The following is a 13,799-nucleotide window of genomic DNA, read 5'->3' on the forward strand; positions in this document are numbered from 1 at the left end:
TGCCCCCTGACCGCAGAGGCCAGACTCCCCTGGGCCGTGGGTGCCCTCTCTTTCTGGTCCCTGTCCCAGTGCCAGAGGCAAGCAGAGGAGGCAGGACGCAGGGTCTCTGACAGAGCTTGGGACACCTGTCAGTGCTCACAGTACCACGGTCCAGGCTCTGGAGTTGGACAGGTGGTGGCCCCACCTACCAGAGTCCAAAGAGCACAGGTGTGGCTGCCTCCTGACCTCATCACCATTAGGCCCGCCTGCTTGGCCAGGGCCTGCCTCATCACAAGGCACCTGTGGTCACTAGCAGAGCAGACGCTGCCCTCCTACCACCAGTCAGAACACCAGCCTCCTCGGGGAGGGGGACCAGCCACCAGGCCTGAGTGGAAGCCAGGTAAGGCCCGGCCCTCAGGAAGGTCAGGGCCCAGATAGCGACAGGGGCCCCCAGGGTGGTGGGGGCAGCTCTGTGGACTCCCAGGCCAGGGTCTCCAGCCTGCTTCCAGATGCAGCCAGGAGGAGTCCCAAGAAGGCGTGGGGCTCGGTCGGGGGCTGGATGGCTGGGGAGAAGGAAGGGAGCCAGGGCCCGAAGTTTCTCCCAGTGGCCATGATGTAGACACCCCTTCCCTACTCCAAGCCTCTAAACGCGAGGGCAAGTGGGGGAAACGGGGCCACTGCAGCCTCCTTCCCCGCCAGGGATAAGACAGGCCAAAGCCAGCCTCTCCCTTCTCCTGGTGTCGGGATCTTGAGCGGCGGGGACCCACGGGACCCACGGGATCCACAGGACCTTCTTGGTGTGGCGGGGAGTGGGGAGCAGGGTTGACCAATGCAGGCTTATTTTCTCTTCTTCCTCTTCCGTATCCAGAGGCAGGAAATGTTGCAGCGGGGGGAAGGGAAGGGCTGCGGAGAGGGGGAGCCGGCCTCCAGCACCCCTTACCCTCAGAGGGGAAGGGGTCCTCCCACACAAGGAACACAGAGACCCAGGGCCTCCTCCACGGTCCCTTAACTGTTCAGTAGCAACTGTTTCCCCATTCTGAGTCACCTTATCAGATCCTCAGCTATTTTCATAACAGTCCCAGTAAACAGGGGTGTGGGCTGCTCTCTCCTTACACTTTGCCCAGGATACTCCACAGCTTCTGAACGGCCCCGGCGTAGCCTGCTGATGCATGGAAACCACCAAACAGATACCCAGTCGTGATGCATAGACACCTCATTCAAATGACGCATACCCTCCACCGACCCCCTCGACCAGGTCGCACCCCGCCCCACACGAACACACACACGTACCTCCACCCACATCAACATCTGCCTTCCAGGCCCCTCTGTGCCAGGACGACACTGGGGAGAGTCGGGGCAAGACAGGTCTGTCCTCCGAAGCTCACATCGCAGTGACAGGCACACATACGAACTCAAGCATGGAGCTGGCAGCCAGACAGCGGGGTCCATCTGCTATTAAATACTCACTTGTGACCTCAGGCCTGTTACACTCTTTGAGCCTCAGCATCCTCATCTAGTAAATGGGATAACAGTACCACCTGGTGAGGATGTTCTGAGGATTAAATGAGATGATGAAGGTAAAGTCCGTAGAACAGTTCTGGGCACAAGGAAGTACGAGCGGTGGTAGTAAGATTTCAATGACATGATGTTCGTCGGGGCCTTGGCACCAGACTCACATCACCCACTGGGTGGCTTTTGTCATTAGAGAGGAACAGACAAGGTTCCAGGTGGCATTAGAAGGGTACTCTGGGATGTGGGGGAGTGGAGAGGTCAAGGAGGGCTTCACTGAGGAGGAGATCTTTGAGCTGGAATTTAGGGTTGAGTGAGAGGGGCTCTGGGCAGAGGGTTCAGAGTACGGAAAGACAAAGAGATGGTAGACTTGGTAAGACTTTCAGGGGAGGGCAGATCACTGACACGGGCCCCACAAACGTGTGTGGATACTTGTGCACATGCGCGCGCTCACACACACACGCACGCACCCCTCCGGAGCGGTTCCCCAGTCTAAGAGCCAACATAGACCCCCTCCCAATTGCAGAATTGAAACAGGCTAGGACAGAGGCTGGCTCTGGCAGGAAGGCTGCTGACCCTATGCCTCGCCACAGAAGGTGGGTGCAGCCCACCCCTCTGGCATTTTCACACTCGGGCCCAGGGTGGGATCTGGTCCCAGGTCCCTGTCCACCCAGCTTTCCTGGGTCCACGGAGATGAGTTTTATTGTCCACAAAATGGGAGGCCAGGAGTCTGGCTTGGGGCCTTCCAGGCCCAGCCAAGATGGAGGGCTTCTCCACGGAGGGCACGCTGGAGGTGGCCCCCAAAAGGCCCCTGGGGCCAGGGCGTCGAGTCCCTGGCTGGCTGTAGGTGAGGGCCGGGTCAGGACCAGGTGAACCAGCAGCAGCCTGCTTCGCTCTGCCCTGGGGCCCCTCTCCCCAGCTCACGGCTGTCCCTGTGCTTCAGTTTGGGTTCTAGGGAGTCACCTCGGAGGTGTCACCATGTCCCGGCCCAGCAGCAGAGCCATTTACAGTAAGCTCTTCCTCTGCTCCCCCCACCCCAGCCCTCCCCCCCCCCCCGAGTTGCCTGAACCCCAGCCCTCCGGTCTCTCCCTCCCCATGCTGAGTTCATCCTGCATGTGCCCGTCTCACCTGGTCCCTCTGCCCCTCCCTGCCCTGATGCTGCCCCCCCAGTGCACCGGAAAGAGTACCTGCACAGCCTCGCCTCAGAGCCCGCCGGCCTGCAGCTCAGGGTGGAGGTGAGTAACTCGGCCCAGACAGGTTCCCGATTCAACCCCCGTTTCCCTGTGTGCCCAGCGCCTGCCCCAGATCAGACATCTCTGAGAAGTCCCTGCCGGAGCCAACAGCCTGAGCCCCCGAGGTCGCGGTCGGGTGGGGGGCAGGCGGGCGGCCAGGTGGAGGCAGGGACAAGCAGTGGAGAGTGGAGGGGTGGGAGAGGAGGCCCGTGCACCCACCCTCACCCGGAGTGGAGGGGTGGGATAGGAGGCCCGTGCACCCACCCTCACCCGGAGTGGAGGGGTGGGAGAGGAGGCCCGTGCACCCACCCTCACCCGGACCCTCACCCGGAGTGGAGGGGTGGGAGAGGAGGCCCGTGCACCCACCTCACCCGGAGTGGAGGGGTGGGAGAGGAGGCCCGTGCACCCACCTCACCCGGAGTGGAGGGGTGGGAGAGGAGGCCCGTGCACCCACCTCACCCGGAGTGGAGGGGTGGGAGAGGAGGCCCATGCACCCACCTCACCCGGAGTGGAGGGGTGGGATAGGAGGCCCGTGTACCCACCTCACCCGGAGTGGAGGGGTGGGAGAGGAGGCCCGTGCACCCACCTCACCCGGAGTGGAGGGGTGGGAGAGGAGGCCCGTGCACCCACCCTCACCCGGAGTGGAGGGGTGGGATGGAGGCCCGTGCACCCACCTCACCCGGCCTAACTCCCAACCCATCCCTGCCACACCCACCGGGGTCCCCAAAGAGCTGCCCTTTGCCCAGGATCTGGCTTGGCAGGAGGAAGGAATGTGTGATCAGCGGTCCCTGCAAGGGAGGTGTCTGGGCTTGGGCTCAGGGCAGGCAGGTATGAGCTGCTTGGAGGCTCTGGCCTGTCTGGGAGGAGGACACTGGCACTGCGGCATTAGTTGCCTGAAGGGCTGTGGGCACAACCAACACAGCACAGACCAGAATGGCATGGTGGGAGCAAACACCTGTCAGGCGGAGCATCTGGGCATAAACCACCCTGGGCACGGTAGATTCTGGCTGTCCCGGAGGAGGAGGACGGAGGGACACAGGGCGATGGGCTGGAGGTTCCACAGGGCAAGAGGCGTAGGGCTCCCCCAGCCGGCCGGGTTGGGACCGCAGGTCCTGGGGTTCGTGGCAGGGGTGAAGGTTGGGAAAGGGCTTCACTGAGGCCCAGGAGGCGAAGGCAAGGGGAGGCGTGTCCAGGATGCCAGGGCATTTGTTCATGTTGTCAGGGGCCCCAAACATGCTGGCAGCTCCTCCAGCAGGAGCTGGGACCTGAGCAGGGGGTGGGGCGGGCAAGAGGCAGATGGCCTCCCCCAACAAGGGCCTGGGGCAAGGCTGTGACTTGTGAAGGCTGCGTCAGGATGGGAGGAGGGAGGGGTCTCCGCGAGGAGGGAAACAACAGCGAACACCTGTCAGGTGCTCAGACCAGCTGAGTGAGGGGCCTGAGAGGAGACTGAGCTCACTACCCTCTCATCTCACGGAGCAAGAATCCGGGGATGGGGGACAGGGGACAGGGGATGAGCAGAAGTGGGAGGGGCTACAGGGACCAGCATGAGCAAAGGCACGGAGACAGGAATGCAAGGCCAGTGAGCAGGACCACACTGCATGGTGGATCCCCAGAGGAGCAAGAGAAGCCAGGGATGGAACCTGAGGGTCCTGTACCCCACCCAGAGGAGTCCACACTTCATTTGTTATGTGGCCGGAGCCCACACTGACCACCATCCATCCCCCTCTGCTGGCCTTGACTGAGAAAGGCCTCGTCCTTTCTCCAGAGTCCTCAGCCTACTCACGGGTCCGTCCCAGCCAGCTTCTGGCCCTGACACCGGCCCTCGAAGGCTGCTTTATGAGATGGCCTGAGGCCTTCCCCGCTGCCTTTCCCCACCCTGCCCACCCCCCCACCCCCCGTGGGGCCCTCTCCAAACCCGCTCCCAGTCCTGGGCCTCCCCTCTCCCCTCAGCACCTGATGACATGTAAGCTGGGCACTCAGACGGTCCGGGAGCCCAAGGACGCCGTGCGGAAGCTGCAGGAAATGGACGCTCAGGGCCGGGTGTGGAGCCAGAACTTGTTCCTGCAGGTCAGAGATGGCCGGCTCCAGCTACTGGACATCGAGACCAAGGTCAGCCCTCTCGCCATACCCGGCAACGGGTCCCAGACAGCCCAGGCTGCGGAAAGCAGACACCGGGCACAAACTCCGCCCCTCCATGCTTCCAACAGCAGCTGCCCCTCCCCACGTGCAGTACACATCTGGACTAGGAAGGGACCAGGCACCCGGGTCAGGGGAGGTGACAGGGCTGGGGTGACCCAAGTCAGGAACTTCCAAGAGCCGCCCTGGCTCTCAGTGACCTTGCAGCCACCCTCTCCACCTGACCTAGGAGGAGCTGGACTCTTACCGCCTGGACAGCATCCAGGCCATGACCGTGGTGCTCAACGCCTGCTCCTACAACTCCGTCCTGTGCGTCACGGTGCAGGAGCCCGCCTCGACGCGCAGCAGCACCCTGCTCTTCCAGTGCCCGGAAGTGGGAGTGAGTGTGAGCTGGGTGGAGGAGAGTGGGCGTGGGGCCCGATGACCATCCCTGTGTCCCAAACGCACACACATGGCCCGCCTGACTGCTGCTTCCTCCAGGCAGAGGGACTGCGGAGCACCCTGCAGAAGGCCCTGGAGGAGGAGCTGGAGCACAGGTGGGCAACCTCGCCCCGGCCCGCCTGCAGGATGTTAGAGCTCAGGCCTGGGTGGGCCAGCCCTGGGCCCAGATCTGGGGAAGCCCAGGAGCCTGCGGCCAGAGGAACCTGGGTTGGAGCTGGGGAGGCGCCAGGCTGCAACCGAGACATAGACGGTGAGAGGGAGGGGCCGGGGCCTGGCCCGGGAGCCCTGGAGACCGTCCCTGGGACCCGACATGGGGCCTGAGAGGGCTCAGAGGCAGGCAGTGAGGCAGGGTAGAGTCAGGGAAGGTTCCAGATGGAGACCTGGAGAGAAGTGTGGGCAAGGCTCAGCCCCAAGTGCGCTGTCACACCTGTGTCCCCACCACGTGCTCAGCAGATCCAGACTCGGAGCCCTGCACCCAGGCCAGGAAGGATGGAGGGGGACCTCTCCGGAAAAGCCGTTCCCTAAGGAGCAGGGACCCACGCTGGAGCAGGGGCACCCTCCAGAGCAGCCCTACCGGATGGCCTCAGAGCACAGTGAGTGTGGGGTGTCGGGGCCATGGGAGGAGAAGGGTTCCATCAAAGAGGTCATGGTCCCCTTACATTGCAGGCATACCACCATCCCCAAAGCCCCTGCTGCGACACTCCAGAGAACCAAGCACCTTCCCTCCGCCTCCTGCACGGCGGCCCCCATCCCCCCTCAACCCAGAGAGAGACGAGGTAACTGCAGGTCGCGGGGCTTGCTGTGGCTTTCCGGGCCTGGGGGGAGAGAGGACTCCCCTCCCCTTAGGAAACCAGGTCCCTGTATGGCCAAGGCAGGCTTTGGGCTGAGGAGGAACAGGCAGGCTTGAGAGTCCCAGGATGGACCAAGTTGTTTGCTCCAGGCCAAAAGCTGTTTGTGGTCCAGGAGGTGCTGAACCACACCCTGAGGGACATCGAGCTGTTTGTGGGACAGCTGAAGAAGGCCCAGGCAAACAGCAGTCTGAAGAAGAAGAAGAGGCTGGGGAAGAAAAAGGATAAGGACCAGTGGGGTGAGTGCGAAGGGCCAGGGAAGAGAAGTGGGGGGTGCTGTTGGGATAACCTGTGACCCCCGCCTTCTCCCTTCCCCCATAGCGATGACAAAGGTGCAGTACATTGACTGCTTCCAGAAGTTCAAGTACAGCTTCAACCTCCTAGTATGTGACTCCCCAAAGTTCGCAAGCCCTTCCTTGTACTGCCACGCCCTCCTCTCTGGTCTCACAGGCACCCCAGTCTTCTCTCCAGCCCCCCCCCCGCCCCCGCGCCCCCGCGCCCCCCGCCAGAACCTCGCCTCTCTCTGGAGAGCACCAGGCCCCCACCCAAGGCCCACAACAATCAGGGCCTTGGGGTCCTAGTGAGGGTGGGGTGGGATGAGCGTGGTGACAGCATACCCCTGTGTCCCCAGGGGAGGATGGCCATCCTTCTGAAGGGCACGAGTGCCCCTGAGTTGCTGCACATCCTGTTCCAAACTCTGGACTACGTGAGTTGTGGGAGGCCAGGGTGGTGAAGGGGGAAGTACAGGCTGGGGTGCAGATGGAGCAGAGGCCAGGGTGGCGGGCACAGGGCAGAGGGCAGCTGTGGGGTCTGCCCCTCACCCTAACACACCCTCCTCCACCCCAAGACCCCGTCCCCGCTGGGTACAGACTGGAGGGGCTGGAGTCAGAGAGAAGGAGACCAGGGCTCGGAGGAGCCGGGCACAGAGCAGCAGGCCGGAGGCACCGTGGCCTTGCAGAAGTGGTCACGGGGACTCTGGGCCCTTCCCCGCTCCAGCTGGGCCTGCAGGAACCCAGGCTCCCTGACGCCTTCCATTCTTCCTCCAGGTTGTGACCCAGTGCCCCGAGCGGGGCCTCCCAGCCCAGGTGATCTCACCCCTCCTCACCCCCGAAGCCATCGACCTGCTGCAGACCTATCTAAGCCCAGCTGCCAGTAACCTCTGGAAGAGGCTGGGCATGGCCTGGACCATTAGCCGGTGAGTGAAGACAGGCCTGAACCAAATTGGGGGCCGGGCACACGGGGGCACAGGGCCCGACATTGGACGTGGCCAGCTCTGCACTGTCACAAAGCAGAAACTTCTCAAAACAAATGGGCAGCTCTACACGGAGTTCCCAACTCTTTATTAGACTAAGTGCAAACAATTTATTTTTAAAACCACCACTTGCCATCACCGGCCACTGAAGGAAGGGCATTATCTCAGAAGAAAAGGACAATTCTCCCCAAGAAAGTAGAGTTGGCAACCTTCTACTAAAATATGTTCTCATTTTCGTCAAGGACAAAGTGAAAACTTTGTCTCAATCGGCCCGGAATTTAAGAATTACTGACCTAAGAGATGCTGCAAATGTAACCTCAGTAAGACCCGGCAACCAGCTGGCCAAGTTGCTAAGATCAAAGTGGGATTGCGTGTCCGTGGAGGTGTGAGATGGGCAACTGGACAACAAGGCCAAACCAGTGAGAGCCATGGGGAGGGGGGGATAAAGCCAGCCTGGATGTTCTGAGCCGAGGGGTCAGCAGAACATTCCGCGGACAGGGTGGCCGGCTCGCAGGTGAGAGGTCCAGGTGGCTACGCGGGATTGAGAACAGTCAGAACAGAGATGATGGTTGGAGCCCCTAGGGGTAAGACTCCACTGGGCAGCCTGGGAACTCCCCTTAACGAGCAAGGTCGCTCTGTCCCAGGAGAGAAGGGAAGGTGGAGAAAGGAAAAAGTGTTAAGGAGGCAAAGAAAAATTTCTGAAAGTTAAAAGTAGAGACATGAAAACCAAAGGAAGAGAGTTTCAGAAAGAAAAGCCAACCAGGAAATAAGCCGCTTGTTCTAGCATCTGGCCTAGTGAGCAGTTCTTTTCAATTCAGCCCCATTTAAGGGTTTGTTGTCCAACCCGCCCAAAGACAAATTATAATTCAGTGTAATCTCTCTCTTTGTGATAGAATATATATAAGATAAAATTTACCATTTTAGGCCCTGGCCGGTTGGCTCAGCGGTAGAGCGTCGGCCTGGAGTGCAGGGGACCAGGGTTCGATTCCCGGCCAGGGCACATAGGAGAAGCGCCCATTTGCTTCTCCACCCCCCCCCCTCCTTCCTCTCTGTCTCTCTCTCCCCCTCCCGCAGCCAAGGCTCCATTGGAGCAAAGATGGCCCGGGCGCTGGGGATGGCTCCTTGGCCTCTGCCCCAGGCGCTAGAGTGACTCTGGTCGCAGCAGAGCGACGCCCCCTGGTGGGCAGAGCGTCGCCTCTGGTGGGCGTGCCGGGTGGATCCCGGTGGGGCGCATGTGGGAGTCTGTCTGACTGTCTCTCCCCGTTTCCAGCTTCAGGAAAAAAAAAAAAAAATTACCATCTTAATGTTTTCCAGAGGATATTTAATTCAATGGCATTAAGTACTTAACAATGTTGGGCAACCAACACCACTATCCATTTCCAGAACTTTTCACCCTCCCTAACAGCAACTCTGTACTCAGTGCACAATTAACAAACCTGAGTCCTCCCTCTCCCCAGCCCCTGGAGATAGCCTTCTATAATACTTTCTGACTCTGTTTATCACTTTAGATACAAAATTAGGTCATATGTGCCCTGAAATGCTTTCTAAATTCTTTTTATATATATAATTTTTATTTATTGATTGTAAAGAGAGAGGAAGGAGAGAAACAGAGAGACAGAGACATCTATCTGTTCCTGTCTAACCAACTGAGCTATCCAGCCAAGGACTGATTTCTTAAAAAAGCAGCAAAAAAAAAAAAAAAAAAAATTACTGAATGAATGAATGAATGAAAGACAAAAATACAGAAAATATGCCTGACCTGTGGTGGCGCAGTGGATAAAGCGTCAACCTGGAAACACTGAGGTTGCTGGTTCAAAACCCTGGGCTTGCCTGGTCAAGGCACATATGGGAGTTGATGCTTCCTGCTCCTCCCCCCCCTTCTCTCTCTCTCTCTCTCTCTCCTCTCTATAATGAATAAATAAATTTTTTTTAAAAAAATACAGAAAATAGACTAAAGAGATGTAAAAACCCTCAAAGAGTTGAATTTCAGGCAAATTGTATATAGGTGGCTTGATTTTAGGCAAACCAACCCAAAGCTATACATAATGCTCAATGCCGTGGTTCAGAAGTATAGGGACCACACAAGGTCATTGGGTTTGGCAATCAGGAGATTGCCAGGACTTGAGAGAAACTGGTTTCCAAAGAGGAATGGCAGAGGTAAAAATCAAATTTCAAGAAACAATGAAAGAGCTAGGGGGAAAAAAACATAGGCAGGGCAAACAGAGACACTCTCAAAAAACTTGGTGACACAGCCAAGGGCAGACCTGAGCATGTTTTTACTGCAAAGAGAAGGAACCATTTAAAAAGATTCAGAAGAGCCTGACCTGTGGGGCGCAGTGAATAAATACAGCATTGGCCTGGACTGCTGAGGTTGCTGGTTCAAAACCCTGGGCTTGCCCGGTCAAGGCACATATGACAAGCAACCAATGAAGCAACTACTTCTCTCCCCCCCCCCACCCTCCTTTCTCTGTAAAATCAATAAATCTTTAAAAAATATATTCAAAAGAGGGAACAATTTATTTGTTTCCACTGAATAAATATTTATTAGCTGCTGCCTGATCCCTCCACTGTACTCGGGATAACAGCTCACAAGGAGTTCATTATTGTCAGAAACACGGACATGCGAGAGTCGTGTGCAGTACAGTGAGAGAAGCAATGACCCAGGGTGGCCCAAGTTCAGTGACAGTGCCGTAGAGGAAATATTCACCTCTGCCCCCACCACTTTAAGTTGAATGCCCAGTCATGTCATCAAGGACCCAGCATGTTTTTATGGAGTTGGTGTATCTGAACTTCACAGGCAGAGGTGAAGCCGGCCACAGTTACCTGCACTGTGGGATCTGTTCATGCCTAACTCTTGGCTCCTTTGTGGGTGTTCCGGGGCCTTTCATCTGCGCACGTGGACTGCGTCCTCCTTTACCTGGAAGACCCTGAGGCTAGGCTCTGTCTACTCCTCCACCTCACATCCCACAGCCTGGCAGCACAGACTGGACTAAGTTTGGTTCTCTCCCCAGGGACAACTGGACAGACAGTGAGCCTCCACCCTACCGACCCACCTTCTATGATGGTTGGCAGTTTCCAGAACCTTCCTTCCAGGTAACGGGAGTTGAGCACCAAGCCCTACTCAAAGCCCTGGTCTCCGGCTAGTTTCTGCCTTCTCTGTCCAAACTATGGTCACGTGGCAACTGAGTGTCCACATCTGGGTGGTGGGCAGGCAGGGAGGGGTTGAGGCAGCTGTGTAGGAGGGGGCCTGTGGTGGGAACCAGCGCCGTCCTCCCCTGCCGGCTGACCCCTGCCGCTGACCCCTGCCGCTGACCCCTGCCGGCTGACCCCTGCCGCTGACCCCTGCCGGCTGACCCCTGCCGCTGACCCCTGCCGCTGACCCCTGCCGGCTGACCCCTGCCGCTGACCCCTGCCGGCTGACCCCTGCCGCTGACCCCCGCCCTCACTCACTCTGCCCTGCCCCCACAGGAACCCTCAGGACAACAGGACTCTCCCTCTGCCCAGTAAGCCTGGGGCTTAGTCAGGACCACGTGCTTGTGGGGAAGGAGGGACGGCCGACCCTGTGGATCTGGGGGGCTACATCTCAGACCCTCTGGGCTCTCTTAAGCCAGACTCGTGTGTACAAGCACATCCCTCCCCCACCTTGGGTAAAAAAGCAGGTTTTTACCTTCCCAGGCTCCAATCCCACCTCTCACATTACTACCCACACACGCCTCCGATTTCCCAGAGCTGAAAAAGCCTTCAGAAATCAGCCAATTTCAGACCCTGGCCGCCTGCACAAAACCCCACCTAGCTCTGACCAGCCATTAAACCCTGTGGAAACCTAAAAGTCACCTCCAGATTCCAGGCAGGGGACACTTGGGCTCTGGGGCTGGGACAGGGGCTCAGTCTCTGCGACCCCTTCCCCAGCCGTCCTGACTCTTGTCTCTGGGGGAGGGGGGAGCGAGTTAGGTCAGCAAGCACCTCATACTCAGCTCAGCAGGAGACACACGACCATGGCCTGCAGTCTGGGGACCCCAACCACGTGCCCTTCAACACCAGACCTGTCAATCCAGCCCTAAGAATGCAAGTCTTGTATGAGTTTGAGGGTCGGAACCCAAAGGAGCTGACAGTCGTCCAGGGAGAAGTGCTGGAGGTGAGGCTGGGGCTCGGGCCTAGAAAAGGGGGGGAGTGGTCGGTGGGAGCCCCAAGCAGCCTGGGGCGGGGGCGCAGGTGAGAGGCTGTGGGAGGGGGGCCTTGAGAGGGAGGGACAGAGGCTCATGTAACCGGGTGACTCTGGCAGGTTCTGGACCACAGCAAGCGGTGGTGGCTGGTGAAGAACGAGTCGGGACAGAGCGGCTACATTCCCAGCAACATCCTGGAACCCCTAGACTCGGGGGCCCCTGGGAGCCACAGCCAGACGCCCCCTTGGGTACTAGCTAGCCTAGACTGCCCAGAAGTCTGGGTCCTGAGCCAGGGGTGGGGGTGGGGAGGATTCAGGGACAAGAGGAGGTAGTCCTGGTTCGATTGAATCTATTATCACATGCGTACCGGGTGCCAGGTTTCTCCTGAAGCTAGAGCAGGGACGAGCCTGGCCCTTGCCAGACAAGCAACCCACCGAGTGACTTAAGTAATTAGATGGCAGCCCAGAGGAGGGCCCAGATGATGCGGGGGGGGGGGTTCTGAGAGGCAATGGCCTCTGACCCCCAGTGCCCCCAATTCTAGGCTCCAGTGCTTCGACTCAGCTCAAGGCCGGAGGAGGTCAGAGCCTGGCTGCAGGCAGAGAACTTCTCCACTGTGTGAGCGCCTAGCCCCACGGGTTTGGGGGGGAACCTTTGTAAAGGGTTCAGACGACAACCAAGGAAATCCAGAGCCCCAGAACAAACCACCTGGCCTGCGCAGTACACGAGGGTCCCACGGGCCCTCCCTGTCACAGCACCGCCACAGTGGAAGACGGGCTGTGTCCGTGCCTCCGTGAGAGCACTAAGTGGGGAGCCCTTGCCGTGGGGAAGGCAGCAGGACCGGGGCCCTCAGGAGGAATCTCAACTGCCCCCACACCTCTGCACCCGAGTCTCCCCAGGGCACGGCTCCCTTCCAACTCGGGGGCTCTGAAATTGGTTTACACCAAAATGCACATCTTCCTCCTTCAAATACCCTAGTCCATGAATTCTCCTGTCACCCCAGCCCCCAAGCCCAAACAGCTCTTTCTCTACCCAAAGACTGGGGCCCAGGTCCTTCTGCCTGCGGCTGACAGCATCTCTGCTTTCGTTCCCAGCACGGTGAAGACCCTCGGGGCCCTGATGGGGTCCCAGCTGCTTCACATGAGCCCCAGGGAGCTACAGATGCTGTGTCCACAGGATGCCCCACGGGTCCTGACACGGCTGGAGGCCATCAGAAGGACACTGGGGGTGAGGGCCCCCTGGGGTGCTGGCTCCAGTGGAGCTGTGGGGTGCTCCCTGGGTGACGGTGACAGTGACAGTGCCAAGGGGGCGAGCTGGCAGGCCCAGCACTGGGGAGGAACTGAGTGTGGAGGGTCCGGGCAGAGGCTGTTGCCCTGGGGGCCTGACTTCATGTGCTCAGGCATGCCTGGAGGCTCCAAGCTGAGTGTCAGCATGAGCTCTGGGGGGTCCCTTCCCTGCCCCCAGCCTCATCTCAATCCTTTTCTTCCTCAGATAAGCCCTTAGGCACCAACTGAGACATCTCCAACACCAAGGCCTTCTCACAGCAAGATGGGGGATGTGATACTCTTTAAAGCCCCGACAATTCCTCTTCCAGGCGCCCAGTTTGCAGCAACCCCGACACAAAGAGGACAGAGGACGGGCGAGCCCAGAGGCTGGGCGGGTGGTGCCCTCTCTTGCTGTGTGTTGGGAGCCCTCTCCGGTTACCATCTATAATATTTATTGTCTCTGTCCTAAGCCTGGGGCGTGTATGCCTAGATTTGTCAGGATTCTGTTCAATCCCTCTCCTCCCCAATAAAAGCATCTTCAGTCTTGGCATGTGCCTCCCTTGCAGCTTCCTCTGGGCCTGAGGGGGCCAAAGGCAGGGAGGCAGAGGGAGCTGGGACACCGGGCACGGCACAGCAGCAGCCTCCCCTCCGTCCCTGGACCAGACTGAGCATGACTGCAGCCGGGAGAGGAGTCAGAATTGGAAAATTATGGCCCGAGCTCCGTTTACCTTCTTTCTAAACAAACTCCCAAATAAGGGCTCTGCTCACCATCTTTGTCCTTCGGTGTGCAGTTCTCCCAGTATGTTCCAAGGTGCCCAGCGGGGAGCCGAGGGCACAACCCTTCAAAGGAGCAGAGAGCACCAGGCTGCTGACAGCAGTAGGTTCTGATCAGCCGCACTGGCTGATGGTCCCGAGAAGCACTAAGAAGCATGTCAAGTGCTCCGGGCTCTACTTGGCAACTTCCTCCTTTCATACAA

The 13,799-nt window shown here is 58.9% G+C and overlaps 1 protein-coding gene across 2 annotated transcripts; it reads left to right on the top strand.

Annotated features, from left to right (window-relative positions):
* The first annotated feature begins 221 nt into the window (after window positions 1-221).
* On the top strand, window positions 222-13,365 carry EPS8L3 (EPS8 signaling adaptor L3). 2 transcript variants are annotated; one of them, XM_066352484.1, is made up of 19 exons: window positions 222-379; window positions 2,432-2,497; window positions 2,659-2,723; window positions 4,671-4,829; window positions 5,086-5,235; window positions 5,337-5,392; window positions 5,748-5,890; window positions 5,964-6,073; window positions 6,261-6,384; window positions 6,467-6,528; window positions 6,777-6,851; window positions 7,192-7,340; window positions 10,409-10,490; window positions 10,866-10,900; window positions 11,334-11,532; window positions 11,680-11,808; window positions 12,102-12,175; window positions 12,652-12,784; window positions 13,049-13,365. In XM_066352484.1, the coding sequence occupies exons 2-19, from the start codon at window positions 2,467-2,469 to the stop codon at window positions 13,058-13,060; spliced, it is 1,788 nt and encodes a 595-aa protein (XP_066208581.1). In that variant the 5' UTR covers window positions 222-379; window positions 2,432-2,466; the 3' UTR covers window positions 13,061-13,365. The 2 variants fall into 2 exon arrangements, with proteins under 2 accessions (XP_066208581.1, XP_066208582.1); XM_066352485.1 differs by having other exon boundaries at window positions 5,751-5,890.
* The last annotated feature ends 434 nt before the right edge of the window (window positions 13,366-13,799 follow it).

The sequence above is a fragment of the Saccopteryx leptura genome, chromosome 11 (assembly GCF_036850995.1).
Source record: "Saccopteryx leptura isolate mSacLep1 chromosome 11, mSacLep1_pri_phased_curated, whole genome shotgun sequence".
In the NCBI taxonomy this organism is placed as follows: Eukaryota; Metazoa; Chordata; class Mammalia; order Chiroptera; family Emballonuridae; genus Saccopteryx; species Saccopteryx leptura.